We start from the raw sequence: 22,591 nt of genomic DNA on the forward strand, positions 1-22,591 counted from the left end.
TATAAGCTTTTGGGTAGATGAAATGTACTATCAAAATAGCTCAGAGAGAGCCTTGGTAACATTTAAGATATTGAACGTGCTGCATCTGGTAACTAGAAAATTTAATGATCTCCTGCTGTTTTGGTAATTGGATAAGTAAATACATCAGAATAAATCACACCGGCAAGTCTTTTGTATGTCGTTAGGGACTAAACTCTTTTAACTCCTGTTCAAAGCCCCAGCTCTTGAGTGGTGTTTGCGTGCAGAGCAATACACACACCAGCTCGCATGGCCCTGCTTGGATATTAAAATTCATTCAAAATGCTCACTTTCTCCCTAGCCCACTCGACCTGAGAAGCACATGTAGCCCACCACTCCAGATCTCTCTGAAGCCAAGGAGAAAAGATTTTTTCAGAAGTTTAAATGATACCTAATAAGGTATTTGAGCTCTTAATGATCTATGTCCAGACTGTCTTTCCAGCCACGTCTTTCATTGAAGGTCTGCTGGGAGCCTTCTCAGAAACACTACCATGTACAAACTGGGAAAGTGAGGCCAAAGCAAAAGGGGACTGTCCTGTTTTGGCAAGGAGTCATTTAAGAACTTTGAGAAGGAGCAGGACGGGATCAGACATTTTGTTCGACTCTCACGAGTGGAAGTGTGAAGGAGATAGACCCAGAAGGATGTGGTCTATTAAGAGACCATGTGGTGTTGGGTGATGTTGTCACCAACTTACAGATGAGAAATTTGGATCTTATCTCATGGTAAGAGGTTAAATGACTTACTCAAGAGCACACATGCAGTGCTAGGATTTAAAAGCCACCAGTGCTTTTTTTTACTGCCTCCCTAATTAGCACTTAATCCATGCCTACTAGTGAAACTCTGAGGCTAACAATAATCAGGATCTCTCAGAAGGCGTTTAAGCTGAATTAACAGTTCTAAATCTAACCAGAAAACAGGTGTCTCCCCTTTCATTTGTCTCTTAATGTCTTGTTCCAAACACAGTGGTTAGCATTATGGACCAACCTTTTATACACAGTCCTGGCTTCTTCCATGGTATTGGCCTCAGAAAGTGAGGCATGTCCCCTAACTCAGTGATTCCCAGCCTTTTTCAAGTCACCAGACACATTGAAAATGGTGTTTGTGTGTCTTACTGGAGAACCATACTAGGCTGCTCAGAGTCAGAAGCAACCCAGCTCTGAGGTTCCTGGCTGCCCCAAGAGTTGAGAAGAATCAGTATCTTAGCATACCTGCAAGCTGGGCGCACTGCTGGGGCTCATCTGCATTAGGTTTGTCTTGCCACACTACAGAATCTTCACTCATGAATTTGCCTGTGTCCAGTTTATGCTTTCAGGGGCAATGAGCTTGCAAATTGTTCTGTAAAGCGGGACTTTCTTTTATTTACTTGAAATTATGTCTTCCAGATTCCAGGACTTTCCAGGATGGGGAAACATGCCTGTTCTTGTTCTTTTTATATTCATTTTATGTTCTTTATTCTCATTCTGAAGACTTGGATCATCTCCTGTTTTTAGACTAAGAAGGTGTTTTCCTCCCCATTCCATTCTTAATAGAATCCTCTCTGGGCCTTCCCCACTTATATTGTCATTTAATAGTATAGTGACCAAAGCCACCATCAAGGATGCCACTGCAAGGAGAAGGTTACAGCTCTTGTTTGGTGCCCAGGGTGTCCCTGACAGTGTGCCAAGTTTGAGACCATTTTAACATTATAATACCTTAGAGTTGGTGTCTTCAACAGTCCATCTAAAGGCACAGGCTAGGAATGAAGAATCCAGATTTGCCATGAATGCTGAATAAACTTGGGTAAGTTCTTTCCACTCACTGGGCTTTTCTGTCCCCATATGCTACAGAGATGACCTCTAAAGACCCATCTAGCTCTAACAATTACTAGCTCTGTCATAATTGAATGACTAAATTTCACCCAAATGCCTAAGGTAATACACTCTGTTATGGGGGAAATATGCATTTCAGTTACACGAAGGGTAGAGTCCTCCCAAGCAAGGGACTTAGAATAAATAGTCTAGTACATGACTACAATACTAAAATAATCTAGTGTGGTGGTTAAGAACACAGACTTTGAAGTCAGACCTAGGTTTAAATCCTTGCTCTGCCACTTCCTGCCTGTGCATTCTTAGGCAGATTATATAATCTCGCTGAGCCTCTTGTCCTCATTTTTAAAGTGGAGGTAATATACCTCCCTCATAGAGTTGCAGTAGTGCTTATACAGCACTTAGCACAGTTAGCACCTAGTAAGCTCCCAATAAATGTTAGCTCTTGTTACCATTATTATAATTTAATAAAACAGAACAAACAGGGCAGCCTGCAAGACACAATTTCTATTCCTCTCTTACTTTAGTCTTTTCTCCCTTTGTTCTTCCTTTAATTTTTCTTTCATTCTCTTTCCCACCTTAAAAAAGTCATCAAAGAAAGAAAATGTCCTTGACACCTATGCTTTGCAGCCACAGATGCCCACCCAGTCTCACTCTCTAGCACCCTAGTTGATCTGTCACAGTTCAGTAATGAAAAGAAGAGCATCTGTCACTGTTTCCTGGAAGCCCTCACCCCAGTGCCACTTCTTTCCTGTGGTCCAGTGAGACAGACTGGCCTAGCAACTGCATAGGAAGCTGAGATAAACCACAGAGTAGTCTCATAGTGGGACCCTTCCAGATTGGAATTTTCATTTTGGGGTGTGTAGCAAAGGTAGAGAAGAAATTGCTAAGAGCTACAATTGGCATTGTTGTCATAGTTGTTTATAATAATTATTATTAATAATCGTAATCCCTTATGTTGCAAAGGACTTTATTATTACCAAAGATTTTTTTATACCCTGACTCAGCATATGCCCAGCAATTCCCCTAAGTTCCCCCTCTGATACTTTGTGGGTATAACTGCTTTCTTTAGGGATTCCTAGCTCATCAAAAGGTGTTTAAAGAAAATAGACGATTAGTTGTTAGGACTAAGTTGACAGTAACAAAAGACAGCTTGAGTTCCTGTGTGGAACAACAAAGCCCATTAGAGACATGAGCCATGACATAGCAGCAGAGTGCAGCATTTTTTATGCCCAACAGAAAGCCAGTTAGTCATGTTAACTGTCCTCCGTTTAGAAGTAGGTCAGAAGTTGAGAGGCAGTGAACGGTAATGATTGGATATGGGCTGGAAGCTCACAAACCAGGGTACAATTCTGGCCTTCTCTTTCCTAGCTATGTAATCTTGAGCAAGTCTCTGAACCGTTTTTGACCTCAGAGAATTCATCTGTAAAATTGAAATAATAGGAGTACTTATCTCATAGAATTGTTGTGACCATTTAATTAGATAATATATAGAACAACTAGCCTAGTGCCTAGCACCTAACACCAAATGAATGGTAGCTTTTTTTTTTTTTTTTTTGAGATGGAGTCTTGCTCTGTCACCCAGGCTGGAGTACAGTGGCACAACTGTGGTTCACTGCAATCTCTGCCTCCCAGGTTCAAGCAATTCTCTTGTCTCAGCCTCCTGAGTAGCTGGGATTACAGTGTGCACCACCACGCCCAGCTAATTTTTGTATTTTTAGTAGAGACAGTATTTGACCATGGTGGCCAGGCTGGTCTCGAACTCCTGACCTCAAGTGATCTGCCTGCCTCAGCCTCCCAAAGTGCTGGGATTACAGGCATGAGCCACCACACCCAGCCATGGTAACTTTTTATAGGGATGGTGTTAATAATTACTTATTAAGCTTCTGATATTTAATAGCATGTTTTCCTAATAGAGTAACTAATAGAATAGGTTACTCATAGCATACTAAAAAGATTAGTTAGGCCAGGCACGGTGGCTCATGCCTATAATCCCACCACTTTGGGAGGCCGAGGCAGGCAGATCACGAGGTCAAGGGATCGAGACCATCCTGGCCAACATGGTGAAAACTTGTCTCTACTAAAAATACAAAAATTAGCTGGGCATGGTGGCGCATGCCTATAGTCCCAACTACTTGGGAGGCTGAGGTAGGAGAATCACTTGAACCCAGGAGGCGGAGGTAGCAGTGAGCTGAGATCGTGCTACTGCACTCCAGCCTGGCGACAGAGTGAGACTCTGTCTCAAAAAAAAAAAAAGAAAAAAAAGAAAAAGTTGTTCCCCCCAAGTTCAAAGTAAATGCTAATTTTGAACAAAATCAAAAGCAAATATAGTCAGCTTCACTATAATCTGGGAACTTACATATGCCGCCCATAAATATGCCTCAGAGTACAAAGAGCTTAGTATTTGAAAGGAGAGGACCTGCGTTCAAGTCTGAGCCCCGACAATTTCAGGTTGTACGACTGTGCATAAGAAATGTCCCTATTTGAGCTTTAGTGTTCTCATCTGTAAAAGTGAAGATAAATGAATCCAATCTTAGGATAGCTTTAAGGTTTAGATAATATATGTGAAAGTGTTTTGAGAACTGTAAAATAATATTATTATGTATGCATTCTTCAGAACGAAATTTAGTAGCACATTCATTTTGTGTTCAAATAGCTTGGCTTTAAAGAAGCATCTCTTTAAGAATAATCTTTGTTGTGGCTTTATGTTACAGATGGGAAATGTATTTTAAAATTTATTTATGCCCTGACTAGTTGATTTTCCCATCTTTTAATCAAGACCAAACAGACTTTGGAAAAAAAAAAAAAAGGCTGTGACCCTTGTATCATGTTACATCAAAACCTAATTGTTAAGTACTTGCTTAGTGCTCTGAGGTTTTTGGGATTTTAGGAGTCATTAAATAATACCCTTTCACTTAACTAGTTCAAGACTAATTGAAAGATATAAGACCAGTTGAAAGATAGACATAGCACTCAGGTGGGGATAAAAATATCACCTCCTTTGTTACCAAAAAAGTTGATCAGAGATTGTGATTTGAGATTAGGCAGCCAAGAGCCTTGCTGATGTATTATTTGCCTGTAAATTAAACAGACTTGTCCACTCAGTCCATGGTATAGCTGGACACTGCAGGCCCTCGTACCTTGTAACATGAGAGCAGGTTCGTTCCAGAAAAGGAAAAGGAAGGGGCTGAGCTCAGATCCTTCTCCCAAATTCACCAGGCAAGTAAGTTTGTTCTCACCCCTGTGTGGGAGATGGGGAATACATCCAGAAGTCACTCCATGTGGATACATAAATGTGAAATAAATACTTCCCCAACAAGGGTTGTAAGTTTTATATTATTGACTCCTCACAACAACTCTGGGAGGCAAAAAAATGTCTCAATTTTATAAATAAACATTGAATTTGCCCAGGGTCATCAGACAGCTAGGAGGTTATAGCAATGGGAATCCAACCCAGGTATCCCTCCCTGGGATCACACTTCAACAGTTCCAGCCACTGGGGAACTCAGACCACACAGACAACATCTATTTACACGTAAAGAAGGCACTGAATCATAATAGCTTCCATGTGTCAGGCCCTTGATGGCTATTTCAACCCCTATAATAACCTTTCACCCAGTGGAGAAGGGAACTAGAGCACAAGTTAGCATCTTACTGGCTCGGCTAAGAGATTTGAATTTAGGTGTTTGTATTGTATTTCCAGAGCTTCACTGCAATCCAGTTTATTCCATTGACTCGCCCTCAGACTTCCAAAAATGCAGAAATTAAAGCCTAGACAAGAAAAGTGACTCGTCCAAAGTCACACTGCTAGAGTCAGGACTGGAACCCATATAGTCTGTCCTTTATATCCTGATAACATCAGATAATGTACAGCCTTGGCAGTCAGCACAGAGGAATTCAGAGAGGAGAGGGTTTTCTGGAGTACGTAGTCCATAACTGAAGGGGTGGATTTCCTAAAGCTTGGAGAAACTTATTTTGCTCTGTCTGTGTCTAATGTAGAGGACGAGACCTGCTTGTCCTTGACATTGGCGTAAGAGGTAAGACGAGAATGGATGAGGTTCTGGAGTTTGATCTCTGTGTGGACTCAAAGAGACTTACAGATTTTCTGCCAGCGTGGCAAAGGGTTGCTCCTGAGAGTCAGGCTATGCAGAGTCCCCTCAGCTCACAGTGCTATCAGCACACAGTCTAGAGAATGAAGGTTATTGGTCACCAGAGGCAAGCAAACAAACACTAGACAAAATTTGGTAATGAGAGCTTTTCTGCCTTTAAGATGCTGGAACTTTCTCAAATGCAAATTTTACTTTAAAAGCAGGAATAGGCCGGGCGCGGTGGCTCACACCTGTAATCCCAGCACTTTGGGAGGCCGAGGCGGGCGGATCACTAGGTCAGGAGATTGAGACCATCCTGGCTAACACGGCGAAACCCCATCTCTACTAAAAATACAAAAAAATCAGCCGGGCGTGGTGGTGGGCGCCTGTAGTCCTAGCTACTCTGGAGGCTGAGGCAGGAGAATGGCATGAACCCGGGAGGCGGAGCTTGCAGTGAGCCGAGATCATGCCCCTGCACTCCAGCCTGGGTGACAGAGCGAGACTCCATCTCAAAAAAAAAAAAAAAAAAAAAAACAGGAATATGTTTTGAGAAGCTTCTGTTGGTTTATTGTTTTCCAGTTCCACATATTGAACCTGAAGCCTGTAACTCATGGAATGAGAGAGAACCCTTTTAGGCTACTTGTAAGAGGTGGGGAGTTACTATGAAAATTATTAGGGAACCAGCGGAAGGCCTGGGTTCTGGTTCTGCCTCTACCACTTACCTATGTGCTCGTAGACAAATCCAGTCTCTGGGTCTTGTTTCCTCACCTACAGAGTGAGGCTGATTTCCAAGTACTACTGCAATGCATTTCCCCCATAAACTGTTAAATGCATTAGGAACATTAAAAAGAAAAAGAAGAAAAAAATCCAACCTAACATTTTTTCTAAAAGTAAAATATTAGATCCAGACTTTCTTTTATTCAATTTCAAAATAAAAGCATTACCTCAGAAATATTAAATGTAAAAGATCTAACTTCCTCACATGATTGTGAGTTAATGTTTGTGTAAATATGTTACAAACTATGAAGAGCTATGCAAGTATTGCTGCTGCTATTCTTTTTAGTATTACTCAGCTCCTGCCCTCAGGTCGCTCCCAACCTAATAGTACAGGTTGAGTATCCCTTATCTGAAGTGCATGGGACCAGAAATGTTTTGGATTTTGGATTTTTTCAGAGTTTGGAACATTTACCTACTGGTTGAGCATCCCAGATCAGAACATCCAAAATCTGAAATGCTCCAAAGAGCATTTGTTTTGAGCATCATGTCAGCACTCAAAAAGTTTTGGATTTTGAAATATTTTGGATTTTTACATTAGTGATACTCATCCTGTAGTTTATGCTCAGGTACTAAAAAGTGAGAGGCAGAATGATGTGACTAGAAAGAGCCCCAAAACAGAAGTCAGAAACTGTGGGTATTGCATATGCAGTGCTGCATCTGCTCCTATTCAACCGTGTGACCTCGGCTAAGTCACTTGACCTCTCTAAGCCTCAGATCGCCCTTCTATGAAATGAAGGGGTTAGATAATTTGGCATTTAAGGAGCTTCCCCCCAACCCCAAACATTCCAGGATTCGCAGTGTGGCCTAGGATGAGAATCTGTCACATGGATTCACATTTTTCTCAACAGCAGTGATAGGCTTTTTAGAAAAGGAACCGAAGCCCAGGGAAGTAATAGAAACAGTATATGAAATTTCAGTCTGCTAAGAAAATTGATCTAGAAAGGAATAGCTCTGTTTGGCAAAGAACACCTGTCCCATTTTTGTTACATAAACATGCTTCACAAAGCCAATTTGCTAAATTAGTAAGCTAATGAGAAAATATATCCATTCAGGTTTTCTAAGTACAGTGAAGAAAATGTCAAGATGGTTGACTTTCCTTTTCTAACCATAGACAAAGTCAAGCCATACCTCTTATCTGAGAATGACCCTTCTCCCCCAAGGAGTCCCAAAAGGTGGGCTTCTTTGTTGATTTAGAGAGTCAATAATTCAGTAAAGTCCCAAGTAAATGGCACAACACAAGCTCAGATTGGGTTTTTGTATTCATATTTTATAAACATTTCAGGACTTTTTTCCTGACCCTTGACCTATTGCCATTCTTAAAGTGAAGATCTTATATCCTGGAAGCTTAGTTAGAAACAACTTCAGGATCATCTCATCCAACTTCTTTCTCTATGTGGAAACTACTCTCAGCAATTCCTCTGACAATATAATGTAGCGGGTTCCAAATCTAGACTGCCTTGATTCACAGCCTGGCTCTGCCCTTAATAGCTCTGAGACCTTGGGCAAGTTACTTAATCTGCTCCAGGGCTCAATTTCTCCATTGCCTTTATGGCTTAATGGGGATAATAATTGTCCTTACTTCAATGCAAAGGCATAAAAATGATATAATGGACTTTGGGAACTCAGCGGGAAGGTTGCAGGGGATGAGGGATAAAACACTATACATTGGGTACAATATACAGTGTCTGGGTGACGGGTGCACCAAAGTCTTAGAAATTACCGTTAAAGAATGAACCCATGTAACCAAAAACCACCTGTTCCCCAAAAACTATTGAAATAAAATTAATATAATTGTCCCTACCTCAGATAACCTACCTTTTATATTGAAGTGCTTGGAATATACCTGGCACAAAGTAAATGCTCAATAAACATTAGCTATTATAGTCATCATCTGCAAGTAAGCCCCTATTTGAGTGCTTCTGGGAACAGCAGAGAGTTGCCCCATCCCACCCTCCCTACCCCTCCATTTCCCCAAGGCAGCCTGTTGACATGTTAGTCAGAATCATTCATATTATCAGCTTTAGAGTCACACCTGAGTATGAAACCTTATTCTGTCTGCAGCCTTGGGCAAGATAACCTATGGTATCTTCATCCATAAAATGGAAAGAATCATACCTATTTCACTGAGCTGTTGTGAGGACTAGTTAAGGTACTATATGAAAAGTATATAAAGTACTTCGCATGGTTCCCAGCTACATAGTAGGCACTCAATAAATGATAGTTGCTGCTATGATGATGACTGAAGAACAAGAAAATAAAGAACAGAGAGAGGAGGGAGAAAGATAAGAGAAGCAGTAGTAGCCACATCGGCAGCTGCTGTCTGTCTGTAAAAAGTTGTTTCTGACTATCTGGGTTCTGCTTCCCTGTCATTTTATTTCACCAGCCCTAGATGTATCCACCAGAGCTGCACAGAACACATCTTCTCTGTCTTCTACTTATCAGCCCTTCAGATATTCAAAGAGGGCTGACACAGCCCCCTCCCTACCCGTATAGCAACATCAACGCCACCACTTCTCAGTGCCCCCTCTCCAGGGAGGTATCTCCCATTCTTTAGCTGTCTCTCAGAGAACATAGTTTTTAGGCTCTTCCCTAAGCAGGAGGTCCCTCCTGGCATGCTCCATATCCTTCTTGAATGGGGCCCAGAGCACTGCAGGACAGTTTCACAGCATGGCCACCATCTTGCTGGGGAGAAACATGATGTCCTACATCCCCCTAGGTTTCTCTCAATTGGTTTGTCCAAGCCAGGCAAATGAGAATGGAAATAGAGATTGTCCTTGCTTACTTTGAAATTCTTACCTAAAATGACCTTCAAAGAAAAAAAAAATTGCTTGATTTTATTTTTAGGGCACCAGAGGGAGCAGTCAGCACAGCTGTGTTTGCTTCGAAGCAATCCAGTGGTGACACAGCCTCACCGAGGCTGTAGACTAGACGGGGGTCTCCAGAGATGGAGGCATTACCTGATCAGGAAAAGGGGGGCACTCTTGCTGGGCAGTGGGGAAGAAACCAGAAAGATAGCCTAGTATAGATCAGGGTTCCAGGAGGTTTTGGTGAAAGAGCTGCAGCTTTGAAGTTAGAAAGATCAGGGCCCCTACCCAGTCAGTAATGGCTACAACCCTACTGAGTACTCATTGGCTGAGACACTGTACCAGAGGCTGCACCAACATTATTCCATTTAACTATCATCACAACAACCTATGAAGGAGAAACTGTGCTTCCCATTTTACAGGTGAGAAAACTAGCTCTCAGGTTATATAATTTCTTCAAGGTCTTGTTGGTAGAAAGTGACAGACCTAGGATTTGACTCTAGGTTTGCTTCACTCTTTTTAACCTCTGTGCTGTATAGACACTTATTAACCATATGGCTGTAAACAAGTGGTAACCACTTTGAGCTTCAATTTAATCATCTCCACTGTCTTGCATAGTTGTTGTATGGATATGTTGTCTGGCATATAGTAGGCATTCAAGAAATTTTAGTTTCCTCTTTCTCAAATTCCAGCTCTCCCACTCAAAGTGACCAAAGAAAGCCACTTTTCTTGGACGCAACTTTCTCATATGAAAACTGGGTGTGGTTTATGAACCTCTAATCTTGCATATGACAACCCCAGCATGGTGCAACTCAGGCCCGATACTTCAGCTTCCCACCCTCTTTTGCTTCCTAGCACACTATTACAATGATGGTTTCTCCCAGCAAACATCATATTTACAAGCCACAAATAACAAAGTAGAAGATGCTGGAAGAGCTCTGGCATATTAATTAAGAACAATATCAGAAACAGCTGGGCAGAAAATGCCAACGAATGAGAAGCAGAAGCAGTGTAGCTCTGTTTGTTGACAGAAGCCAATGAGTATTGTACGTTAATTGGGGAAGTGGGTAAACATTTGCCAGCAGCTTGCCCCTCAGTGCATTGGAAGACAGACAGCAGGCTAGGCCCTTCCCACTCCTTGCCTGTCCATCTGCCCACAACCCAAGAGATACAAATACAGTGTGCTTTGCTCTGAGTTCCTTATAAGCAGAGAGGATTCCAGGGGCGGATGTGTCTTTTTAATGACCCTCCTGAGCATACCAGGTTTCCATCTAGATACAGCTGAAGATAGTTTCCCCTTCCCCTTGCCAGCATGCCTTTGATACTTGGCCTTGGCCCCCAGGGCCTCCGCTTCCCCATATCCCCCACCCCTCCGTGGAAGAAGACACCAGAACCATCTTATTAGGAGCAGCTTGAGTTAAGCAGAAGATAAGATTGCCTGCCTCAGGTGCTGCAGTCAGGCCTAGAGCAGCAGAGCAGCAGCCTCAGCCTGACTAGAGATTGCTTGCCCTCTCATCACACACTTGGAGTTGCCCATTTATCTGTGTGTCCACCATCTTTACAGTTGCTCTCACACACAGCAGCCATTATGGAACACCTGTTCTGGGCAAGACACTTTGCTAATTATATATTTTTTCTCATTTAATTCTCACAATGAGTCCTGCAAGGTTGATACTAACTCCAAAGCCACAAAGCTGATAGCCGACACAGCTGTAATTTAAACTAGAGTCTTTCTAATTCCAAAGCCTGTGTCCTTTCCACTAAACCAGTATTACTCAACTTTTAAACATTATGACCTCTTTTGATAAACAGGAAAGTTTTGTTTCTTCTCTCACTCGCAGATTCAGAAGACCTTCATGTCCCATCCCTGCGCCTTACCTAGGAGGGCATAAACCTAATTTAAGATCCCTGTATGATTAATGTATCCCACTGAGCCAAGATTTTGTCTAGCTTGACTTTCAATAGTTCATATTACAAAATTATGATTTTTTTAATTTTTAAGATCCAAAGTTTTATTATGACATAGACTCTTTTTTTCCAAGCTAAATATACCATCAACAAGGATATGATATGCCTCCCCTCACCAGGGGAGATAGTCATCATTGGGCATGGTGGAATGGCCATTCTACAGTTTATAATGTAGTTCTAAGAGGAAGATCAGCCCCAAAGGCTTAGCTGTAGTCCCACCAAGCAGAAAAGTCCCTCCCCTCTATTAGGGGCTAACCAAGCAGAGGTCCCTAGGAATGTCAGTCAGTTGTTAACCAGCACCTTTCCCAAGGGCCCCCTGTTCTGCCAGCTAGGCGGAGCTGTGCAGGAAAGGTACCTCCCCCGAACTCAACTACGAGATTTGATTTTCCTGAGCCCTGGTTTCCTCACTTATAAAATGAGAATAACACCTGCCTTGCAGGTTATTTTGAAGATCAACTAAGATACTGTGAGACTCTTCATGCCAGTGCATAGTTTCAGAATCAGTGTGCATAGATCAAATGAAGGCCATGTAGAGAATATAGTGCTTGTTTCACTCTTTTGAATATGTGTTCTTCATCTTTTTAGGTAACTCAACTGGACCCAAATAAATCATTATTGGAAGTAAAGTTGTTCCCTCAAGAAACCCTTTTCCTTGAAGCAAAAGAGTAAACACGGCCCAGCGGTGGAACCAGCCATTCCTTGACAAGCCAGCAGCCTGCGTCAGGAGAAGGGCTCCTCGCCAACCCACCCACACGCTCGTCTCACTCAATTCAGTGTCACACTTCTGCCTCTTGCAAAATTGCTGGAAAAAGTAATAATAAATATAGCTACTTAAGATTTCCCATCCATGAGTATATATTCCCAACCCTTATTACAGAGAATTACAACTCTGCCACCCTCCCCTACCCCCTGTACTTCACCCTCCTTCAATGACGAATGCATTGTTCAAGTGTGAGTGATCACTAAATAGAATTTTTACCTCTCCAGTGCCCATCTTTTCCCCACAGTGTCTAGGACAGTTCTGTCTGTTCTGTGACACCAGGATGCTGTATATTTGATATATGTCTCTTTATTTTCATGACTGAATTTCTACTTCATCACCTAATTTTAAGGGGCAGAGGGAAAAAAAGTCAAATGAGACATTGTCGGCATGGAGATTAAACATTGTAGGAAAAAAGTATACCATTTTTGTTAGTACTTTCTGATGGCTTTACTAAGATGGAAGGTTTTGTTTGAGGACTGAATTTGACATATATGCAAGATACTTATTTACTACTGCTGCCTTGGGTCTCCAGGTCCTACCTAGGAGGTATTTGCTGTTCCACTGCAGCATAGGGAAACTGTTCAAGCACACAGTGTGAATGTTGAGATCACGTGCAGAGAGGCCAGTACCAAAACTTCAGTATCTGGCCCAGTGGCAAGAGGCTACTGTTAGGTTTGCATTTGGGCAGTTAGAACCTCACAGATACCAGCCCCCAAGTTGCTAGTCCATCAGTGTAAAATGAACACAATTCTCTCTTGCTTTCTGTCTCTCTACTCCCTCACACATTTGGACCTTGTCACTTGGTGTTTAAGCACCTTGTCTATCAACAAAATCTGATCAGCAGCCCCATGGACTCTCCTGTAATAAGGAACTTACTCTACTATTTTATTCTTTTAATGTTGTAGTATTTGATATTGGACTCACATGAAAGGGATCTCATTCTGTGGCTGAAAAATCAGACTTCATATGTTGAAGAGAGCAAACTTGGGGACTCAACTCAGAAGACATGTGTTGCCTGAAACCTGCATATAATAATTTTTGATTTGATTTAGTAAGTGCGGATTTTTCTTAATCTACAGATTTGGGTTTTGGGGTTTAGATCATGGGAACACCGTTTATACCTTCACAGCCAGTGATTTATTTTTAGTCTTGAAATATTTCTCCATATCTGTTTTTGTGTCACCTGTGGGTTTTATCCTAGGAGTTGGGATGCTGATTTTAACATTTTGTACTTGTCCAAAAAAGAGTTCAAGTGCTGGGTTTGTTCCCCAGCCTCGGCCAGGGGGTTCTCAGAAGACTCTAACCAAAGCTGGAGATAGGCCTGCTCATTTTCCTTCTGCCCAGAAGGAAAATTACACCTTGTGTCTTCTCTGATGCTCCAACCAGGGACCTCTCCAGATTACTATCTAGCATAGACTAGTGCTACATCTGCCTAGGTATGGGCTTTCTCTGGCACCAGGGGTCTCTCTAGGGAGGCCAAGAGACCCATGGGTCTCCCTTCGGGGGGGTGTTCAGGGGAGTTCAAACTGAACACTTCTCTCCAGCTCTATTCCTGTCTTCCTAATCTAATGGCTCTACAAGATAGTCATTTCCAGTGTTACAGATGCACCAGGGCACCACCTCTTTTTTTTCTACGTAGACCTTGCTCTGTAGCTGCTGTGAAGAAGCTGCAGCCCTGAACTCAGGTCATACTCAGGAACAGCAGCAGGGATGTGGGTGGGGCTTGAGGGAAGGTACTCTGAATTCACCTTCATGTTTAACCTGTTCCATCTGACTTGGGTTTCTTCATTATATTGTTCCCTCCCACTCACCTTCACTTCTGTATTACAACAATATAGACTGTACTCTAAAGCCAATTTCATGGAAGTTATTAAATGCTACTTGAATGTGTGTGAAGTTGACACAACCTTTTTCAACCTGCCTTGGAAAGTTCTTCTGGCCTACTCAGCCCCATGATTTCCTATGCTCTAGGCCTCATAACTGGGAAAGGCCTCAGCTAATTGTCACTGTTCGCTCAGGACATGATGGTCTACTAAGCTTCAGACAAAAGGCCAAAGCAATTTTATACCTTTTCATACAAGCAGAGCATTAAAATGACTTCCTATCACCGCAGAAATAGCAGTGTCCTCTGCAGTTCTTCCTCCTACCATTAGGCTTCCTTGGGCTTTATATCCTAGCCTCCAGGCCCAGTAAGTGAATCAATCTGAATATTTGCTCGGCATTCTTATGCCCAACTGTTGACAGTGAAGCTCCAGGACTCTGTCCTTCCCCATTCCAGTTTACTCCCTTGTGTTCTTGGACTGCTGGATGTGCAGTTGCAGCATTAGTTTGAAAGTTAAAGGAAGTGTTGCCAATTTCCCATTGCCTTTAAGAAGGTGCAGGGATTTTTTTGGAGGTTTCTGGTTTGGGATGTTGCCATTCTCTGGCACTACTAGTTTTATAGCACACACAGATGTTCATCTCTGGATTGTAAGCATCCAGAATCAAAGTTGAACGAGAGCATCTTTTATGGAATCTATCTTTTTAACATAAGAGAGTAAGATTTAGGCTTTTATAGATTTTACTGGCTGCTGACATTAGAAACATATTAGTCACATAATGACATCTAAGTGTGTGGTCAGTGGAATACGTTTTTAAGAGGTGGAGAGTTCTGGCGAATTTCCCCCAAAGTATAGACTTTTCATTTGGATGTGGGAGAGGGTCTTAATTCTCTCCACAACAGCATCACTGATTGACACATTTCTACCCATCCTTCTCTATCCCTTAGCCATCCAATCCTGGGTCCCCACAGGTGGATGGGACTTGGAGTCTTTAGTCCTTCAGTCCAGGAGTAACTCATATAGGCATTGCACATTATAGTCTGTGTAACCCTTTCACCTGTATTTTCTCTTTTGATCCTTTTTAAAATTCTTAGAGGAAGAGAGATCTTCACATACATATAACCACAGCCACATACACACACATTCCAGAGACTTCAGTGTCTTCCAAGTTGAACCTCTCTTCTGCCACTTAGTAGCTGTGTAACCTTAAGGTAAGTAACCTCTCTGAACCTCAGTGTCCTTACAACATTCTGATAGCACTTTGCAATTGACCACACCTTTCACACTCATCATAGTAGTCTACCACTATGAGGGAAGCAGGGCAGAGATGATGATTCGTTTCTGCACAAGGGGCTTAGAGGATAGTGGCTTGCCTAAAATCACACAGCATGTCAGCAGAAGAGTCAGGACTTAAAGTGCTAACTCTAATTTTCCACTGCTTGTCTATAAAGAATCTCTAAATTTTTTTTTTTTTTTTTTTTTTGAGACAGAGTCTTGCTCTGTCGCTCAGGCTGGAGTGCAGTGGCACGATCTCGGCTCACTGCAACCTCCATCTCCTGGGCTCAAGCAATTCTCCTGCCTCAGCCTCTCGAGTAGCTGGGATTACAGGCATGTGCCACCATGCCCAGCTAATTTTTGTATTTTTAGTAGAGACAGGGTTTCACCATGTTGACCAGGCTGGTCTAGAACTCCTGACCTCAGGTAATCCACCCACCTCGGCCTCCCAAAGTGCCAGGATTACAGGCGTGAGCCACCGTGCCCGGCCAAGAATCTCTAAATTTTATATTCAAGAACGGATCTTGGAATCCTCTACAGTTGTACATAAAAAGTTAAACGTCACTTTGGGAGGCAAAGGCAGGAGGATTGCTTGAGGCCAGGAGTTCAAGACCAGCCCTGACCACATACCAAGACCCTGTCTCTAAAAAAAAAATAAATAATAAAACTTTTTAATTAGCCAGGCATACTGGTCCTTGCCTGTAGTCCCAGCTACTGTAGAGGCTGAGGCAGAGTGGTCACTTGAGCCCAGGAGTTCAAGGCTACAGTGAGCCATAATAGTGCAACTGCTACTCTGGCCTAGGCATCAGAGTAAGACCTCATCTCTAAAAAAAAAAAAAAAGTTAAACATGTATTTTCCTGGAAAGGGAATCTGTATTCTTGAGATTCTCAGTGGGACCTATTGATCAAAAAATTTTAAGAATCACCATTTACATCATTCTATTTGGGGAGAAGAATCTGCCCATTCTTTTTATCAAGCCATATTTTTATCTAAAAGAAACCTCCAGAGGATGAAATACAATCAAGAGACTTTCTTGCCTTGAATATCTCTGCATTTAGTATTTTGTCCTTGTCTCAAATAATCTGCTTTGGAAGGTGACACTTAACCCCAACTGGCCATACAGCTCCTCACTGCTGCATTTTGAAAGAAAATGTTAATAAAAGAGACATGATCTCCAGTCTTCAGTCTATAAACTCTTTGTACACTGTCTGTTAGTTGGGGTTCTTGGCTCTCAGAGGTGGTATGATGTGTGGTTAAGAACACAGCCTCTGGAACCATGTCGCCTGAGTCTGAGCCACTCCTCCACTTACTAGCAACGTGTCCTTAAGAAGTCATTTCGCATTCACATTCCTGTGCCTCAGCTTTTTAACTATAAAATGAAAATAACAGCACCTGGTTGATAAGGTTTTATGAAGATTAAGTGAATTAATGTGGAGCAGTTAGGAAGCTATTACCAGTTCTGTAAACTGATGGGATTATCATAGGAAGGGAGAGTGGGTGATGGCAGCAGTGAGAAGTGTCTGTTTATGGGCGAGGACACAGAAAATGTGAAAAGTAGACACAGGAAGTCCAGGAACACTGCTCTAGGACCCATCAGAGAAGGGTCAGAGAGCCCTGCACAATGTCACTGTGTTCCGGGTGTCTACAGAAAAGCCTAGAACATGATGTGGAGAGAGGAGGAGGAGAACGAACTTGCTGAGCACTTACAGTGTGCCCGATACTGTGCTCGGAGCATTGCAGACCTCTTTCCTCGTGTAACCTCACAATAACTCTGTGAGATGGTGGTCTTGGCCCTATTTTGAAGAGGGAACAGGCTCAAAGAGGTGAGATGATTTGCCTGAGTTCAACAGCTTGTAAAGAACAGAGCAGAGTTTTGGACCAAGATCTGACTCAAAAACGCCTGCTGTGTTTATGACAATACGGTGTCTTCAAGGAAAGTATCATATCTGACCAAGGCATTTCTTTTTTTTTTTTTTTTTTTTCTGCAAAGACAAGGTCTTGCTCTGTTGCTCAGGCTGGTCTTGAACTTCTAGGCTCAAGCAGTCCTCCCGCCTCAGCCTACCAGTGTTAGGATTACAGGAGTGAGCCACCATACCCAGCCTAAGGCGTTGCAATTAATAATGGCAATAATAATAACATTTTTAAAGTATTGGTGGATGCTAAGAGGGGTAAAGTCATATTTTTATAGTAAACTCAGCTCTCCAAAATACTCATTCTTCAAATGGTTCTTAGTGCTACTGTTATATAGAAATGTGTCAGGAGCTAGAATTTAAGCAACACCTTTTAAGTGCATGCAGTGATTTAAGAAGGATCCTATATATTCTACTTATTTGACATCTTCAAAATCCATTCTCTGCTCCTTCAACATTCATCCCACTACCTTTTCTTCCCTTCAGACCTTATTGTCTGTCACTTGAGTTATAAAACTACACCCTAGGCTGGGCGCGGTGGCTCATGCCTGTAATCCCAGCACTTTGGGAGGCCAAGGCAAGTGGATCGTCTGAGATCGGGAGTTCAAGACCAGCCTGACCAACATGGAGAAACCCCGTCTCTACTGAAAATACAAAATTAGCTGGGCATGATGGTGCATGCCTCAAATCCCAGCTACTCAGGAGGCTGAAGCAGAAGAGTCGCTTGAACCCGGGAGGCGGATGTTGCAGTGAGCTGAGATCATGCCATTGCACTCCAGCCTGGGTAACAAGAGTGAAACTCCATCTTAAAAAAAAAAAAAAAAAAAAAAAAAAGAACTGCACCCTAATTGATCTCCCTTTCTCCAGTCCCTTCTATTATAGACTGGTCACCAAACAACTGCCAAAATGAGCTTTCTAAAACACCTGCTTCACTTTGTCACACCCTGCTTTGATCCTCTCAAAGGCTTGCTGTTGCCTTCCAAATAAAATCCAAACTCTTGGCTTGGATTTAAAACTCTGTCATCTGGCCCCTACCTCCCTCCCCATCTGTATCTCCAGCCATGCCCTCAACACACACCCTGAGCTACCTGCAGTTTCCTGAAAGTGCCAGTTCTCTGTCATCTCTGCCCTTGCACACTGTGTCCTCTGCCCTAATAGACTCCTACCATCCATCCATCCTTCACTTTCAGTTTATACTTCACTTCCTTCAAGATGCTTTCTTGACCATTGCCACACCCTCCTCACACTCCTCGGGTTAGACACAGGAGTGCTGTGAGTCTTCAGACTTCTTGCTGCCCTTTTCATAGCACTGGATCACTCTGAACTGTAACTCTCAGCTTGCAGACTCTTTCTCCCCTAACCCCCAGACTGGGACCCCCGCAAAGGGCCTGAGTCACTTCATATTCTTGAAGCCTAGTAAAATGGCTAGTATATAATAAGCACGCAGTAAGTTTGGATTTATTAACTGAATTTATAAAAATAAATAATGGCATCCATGTACTAATTAGATGTCCACTTCCATATCTAGCATCCAACTCGTGGGAACATTGAGAGGGCAGAGACCAGATCTTAATCATCTGTTTATTTCCAGAGCCAGCCCAGGGTCTGGCACATAACAGTCACACACCCAATGGTTACTGAACTGTTAATTAATTGGAGCTGAAGCAAAACCAATTGGAGCTGCTGAGGAAAGAAAAAGAGTAAAGGAATTGGTTTGGAGTACCTAGGTAAGCCCAGCACCAATGCTAGGGCCTTAATATACTCTGTCCTCCCATGCCATTCTCAGAATTATTCTGTGATGTTGGTACTGTTATTATCCTTACTTTACAGCTAAGAAAACATTCAGAGAGATTGTGTCACTTGTCTCAGAGACACAGGTAGTAGGGAGAGGAGCTGGGCTTCTACTCTGGATCTGTGCCCAAAGCTCATGCTTGCTCTTTTCCCTCATTGATGAGGTCCCCGTTCCTGAGATGCTTCAGTGGTGGAACTTCTAACCCACAGAGAGTAGAGTATAAAAATCCTCACACACTCCCACCCCCCTTGCTTTCTAGGATACTGTACTGCCCTCATTTTCTTCTCACCTCTCTGAAAGATCCTTCTCTGTCCCTTATGTAGGGTTTTCTGCCTGCCTATTAAACGTCAGCAGCCCCTGAGTTCCTTCCTCAGTTCGCTGCTCTTCTCTCAAACTCTCCTTAGATAAGAGGCAATTTGTACTTTGATTTTGCGTAAGGTCTAAACTCCATGAGAGTAGGGTCAATCTGACTTGTCTTATCCTCATCACAGGTCTGACCCTGCATAGGTGCTTGATAAGTACCTGTTGATAATATAGTGAACACTTACATCATGCTTATTGTATGCCGGTCACTATGAGATTTATTTGTTTTAACTCGTTTACTCCTCACAACAACCGTATAAAGTAGGAGCTATTATCCTCACCTTATTTGTGAGCAAGCTGAGGCACAAGAGGTAATTTGCCTACATTCACAAAGCTAGTAAACCAAGGATCCAGAATTCAAGCACAGGCAGTTTGGCTCCAGAGTTCAGGCTAGTACTATACTTCACTATTTCTCCAGGAAGGCTCCCCAACCCCCAGGACAAGTCAAAGTCCTCTTCTAGTCCCTGTCTTTGCCCCTAGCAGAGCAGTTATCACATTATTGTGATTACTTGTACACAAGTCTCCCTCTCTGGACCCTGACAGGTCCATCTTCACAGGACCTGACACAGGGCACAGACAATAAGTGTTACATGAATGAATGAACTCCAAAACTACCCTATGAGGTGGATCATACCATACCTGTTTCATACATTGATAAACTGAGGCTTAGAGCAGTTAAGTCATTTGCCCAAAGTCTCATAACTACTATATGACATATCCATGACCCATGATTGAGCCTGTCTATCTCCAAAGCAAATATTTTTCCCACCATGCATTTCTGGCAGACCAGCATTTAATTTAAGTACTACTTAAGTACCTTTGCCTTATGGAGAGCAGGTTAGCTTTGACTCATCCATTCATTGTTGTCTTTAAACACCAGATCCTCAGCCTCTACCTTTGACCCAAAACTTCCAAGCTGGAGTGGGTTGGAGCCACCAATTTCAGGGTGGTGCTAGAAGAGTTCCAGGAGCTGTGGGAACCCAGAGGAGGCCCCCAGTCTGGGCTGTCAGAAAGGCTTCTGGGAATAGGTAAACCCCATCTGGGAGCCTGGTAATCTGAGATCCCAGAATTAGAAAAAGGAGGCATCCTACAGGATCAGAATGGAGCTTGCCCTTCTGGGATCAGATCTCCAGGCTCCTGGAAATGTTACCTGCCTTACACACTGGTAACATTTGTATAGGACTTCTGAGGAGACAACAAGGAGAGTCTTACTGAAACTTTTCTCTGATTTGGGGGTCAGGTGGAAGCACATGTAAGGGGAACCAGGTGGGCAGTCAGGAACTTTGGTATATTCCCAGAGATGGGCACCAAGGGCTCAGCTGAGCATCTCACACGAGAATCATAATCTTCCTAACTGTGTTTACATAGTCCTTGTCTCATTTCAGATCATTTCCAAATGCAGTAGGTCTACCTTTCCTCATTCTATAGATGGAGAAACAGGCTCAGAGCAGTGAAGTGACTTGCCACAGCCTCCATTCTGGCATGCCTTTAACCATAGCAAGCATCAGTGAGGAACTAGTTTGTGTAGCTATCACTTGCATGCCTTGGTTTCTTCCAGCTGTGCATTTTATGCATCTTTTACATGTTGCAGGAGGTCACGGGCTCAGAGAGAAGAACACATTCTCTGCAATAAAAGTGTCACTGTGTCATGGGGGCATGGAGCCCAGCCCCTGCCTTTGGGGAGCCCCACTAGAAGCCAGCAGTGCTAGGGTGTGCCCCAAAGAGTGGAGGCCCTGAGAAGAGATGGGGTGAAGGGGGCAGGTACACTTCCCATGGAGGCTTGGGGCAGGCCCCGGGCTGTGCTGCTCCCTGTTTGCTGGGGCAGCACCACTTTGTGCCTTGTGGCAAACAGGTTCTGGTTAATGGAGCTTCTGGAGAGGGTGGTAAGTGGAGTGGATGAAGTGACCTAGGGAAGGAGATGGCCCAGAATCTCTCTGGGATCTTGAGCATCCCAGGCCAGTAAAGGGTCTGGGCCATGCAAATCTGCCAGAATTCTGGTTCTGAAGGGAGTTTTAAGATTATGGTTCAAAATCAGAGGCACCTGAGAAGGCACCTCCTATTGCCGGCTCCCAGCTCCCCAGTCTTCCTTCTCATGAAGGCAGAAGGGTGCTGAGAAGGGAACTGTTCCTCTCTGGACTGAAGGCAGGGAGGGATTCACTCATTCGGTAACTGCCTAATAAATAATAGCCAGCACTTCTTGAGTGTTTACTTTATGTCAGGCACTGAGAAGGACTTTACATGAATTGCATTATTGAATCCTCACAATGACCCAATGAAAGTTTTGCTTCTACCCCATGTTACATGTAATAAATGCAGGACTCCAGCCCAGCTCAGTTTCCACACTAGTAGCCCTGCTCAGCCCAGGCCCTGTGACCAGAGGTGCTGAGGACACTTGAAGGGGCTGTCAAACATTTGACTGGCAGTGAGAACACAGGGTAGTCCATCCTGGGGGGTAAAGGAGGCTGTAGGTGCACAGAAGGGAGTGAAGAAGCCCCTAAAGAAAGAGGCTTCTTTCAAACAGCGAAAGAAATGCTCCCTTCCTTGTGCCCCAACCCCCGGGGCCAGTTCAGGGGACTGGGGAGGGAAAGGGGCCTCAATCCCACCACTTCCAAGTCTCCAACCAGCTCTCTCCTGAAGACCCAAAGAACAGTTCTCACCCCTCCCCCCACTGGCTGTATGCCCCTGGGAAAGTCACCTGCTCTCTATACCTCAGTTTCCTCTGGTATAAATCAGAGGTAAAGATGGGTAACTGTGTGGCTTCGGAGAGGGTAGAATGCAGAGGTACTTGGAGAGTTTGCGGAGTCAGTGTGTGCCTATTGTGCCTTTGACAAGATCTCTGAGGCTGGGTCGTAAAGGGTGAGTAGAAGTTCTCCAGGTAACTGACTGGCTTGGGACTGGGAATCTGTAGGAGGCAGGCATACGTGCATCAGTGCCACAGCAAGCCTGGAGTCCCTACCGCCCAGCGCAGCAGGCTGTCTGCTTGTGAGCCAGCTCCTCCACCCGACCCTGCCAGGAAAGAGTTATGTTGGGCTGTGCACCAACTAGTATCGAGCTTCAAGTTGAAGAAGGATGGGCCAGGCAGGCCCTGAGCCAGGTAGCTAGAAACTCCCTAGTCCACACACAGCCTAGGAGACTGCATCTCAGCAGGAAATGTGAGGGGTGGGGGAAGAAGTCCGGCTTTCCCTCTTTATTTGAGGGAAAGCCGC

The 22,591-nt window shown here is 43.5% G+C and overlaps 1 protein-coding gene and 1 long non-coding RNA gene across 5 annotated transcripts in view; one reads left to right on the plus strand and one right to left on the minus strand.

The window, feature by feature from the left end:
- The window catches only part of FAF1 (Fas associated factor 1), a 502,796-nt gene extending 490,491 nt beyond the window's left edge, over window positions 1–12,305 (plus strand). For both annotated transcript variants that reach the window (XM_055255394.2, XM_063627483.1), the window contains exon 19: window positions 12,047–12,305. In XM_055255394.2, the coding sequence (XP_055111369.1) occupies window positions 12,047–12,130 (84 nt within the window). In that variant the 3' untranslated portion in view covers window positions 12,131–12,305. The remainder of the gene's footprint in view (window positions 1–12,046) is intronic.
- LOC129469133 (uncharacterized) overlaps window positions 1–22,591 on the minus strand; it is a 47,634-nt gene that overhangs the window by 17,766 nt on the left and 7,277 nt on the right. The window contains exon 3 of one of the 3 annotated variants that reach the window (XR_010117665.1): window positions 12,441–12,562. The exons of the other annotated variants lie outside the window; for them this stretch is intronic. This is a non-coding gene — a long non-coding RNA (uncharacterized lncRNA). The remainder of the gene's footprint in view (window positions 1–12,440; window positions 12,563–22,591) is intronic. 3 annotated transcript variants of the gene reach the window in all.

This window comes from Symphalangus syndactylus, chromosome 12 (genome assembly GCF_028878055.3).
Source record: "Symphalangus syndactylus isolate Jambi chromosome 12, NHGRI_mSymSyn1-v2.1_pri, whole genome shotgun sequence".
Lineage (NCBI taxonomy): Eukaryota > Metazoa > Chordata > Mammalia > Primates > Hylobatidae > Symphalangus > Symphalangus syndactylus.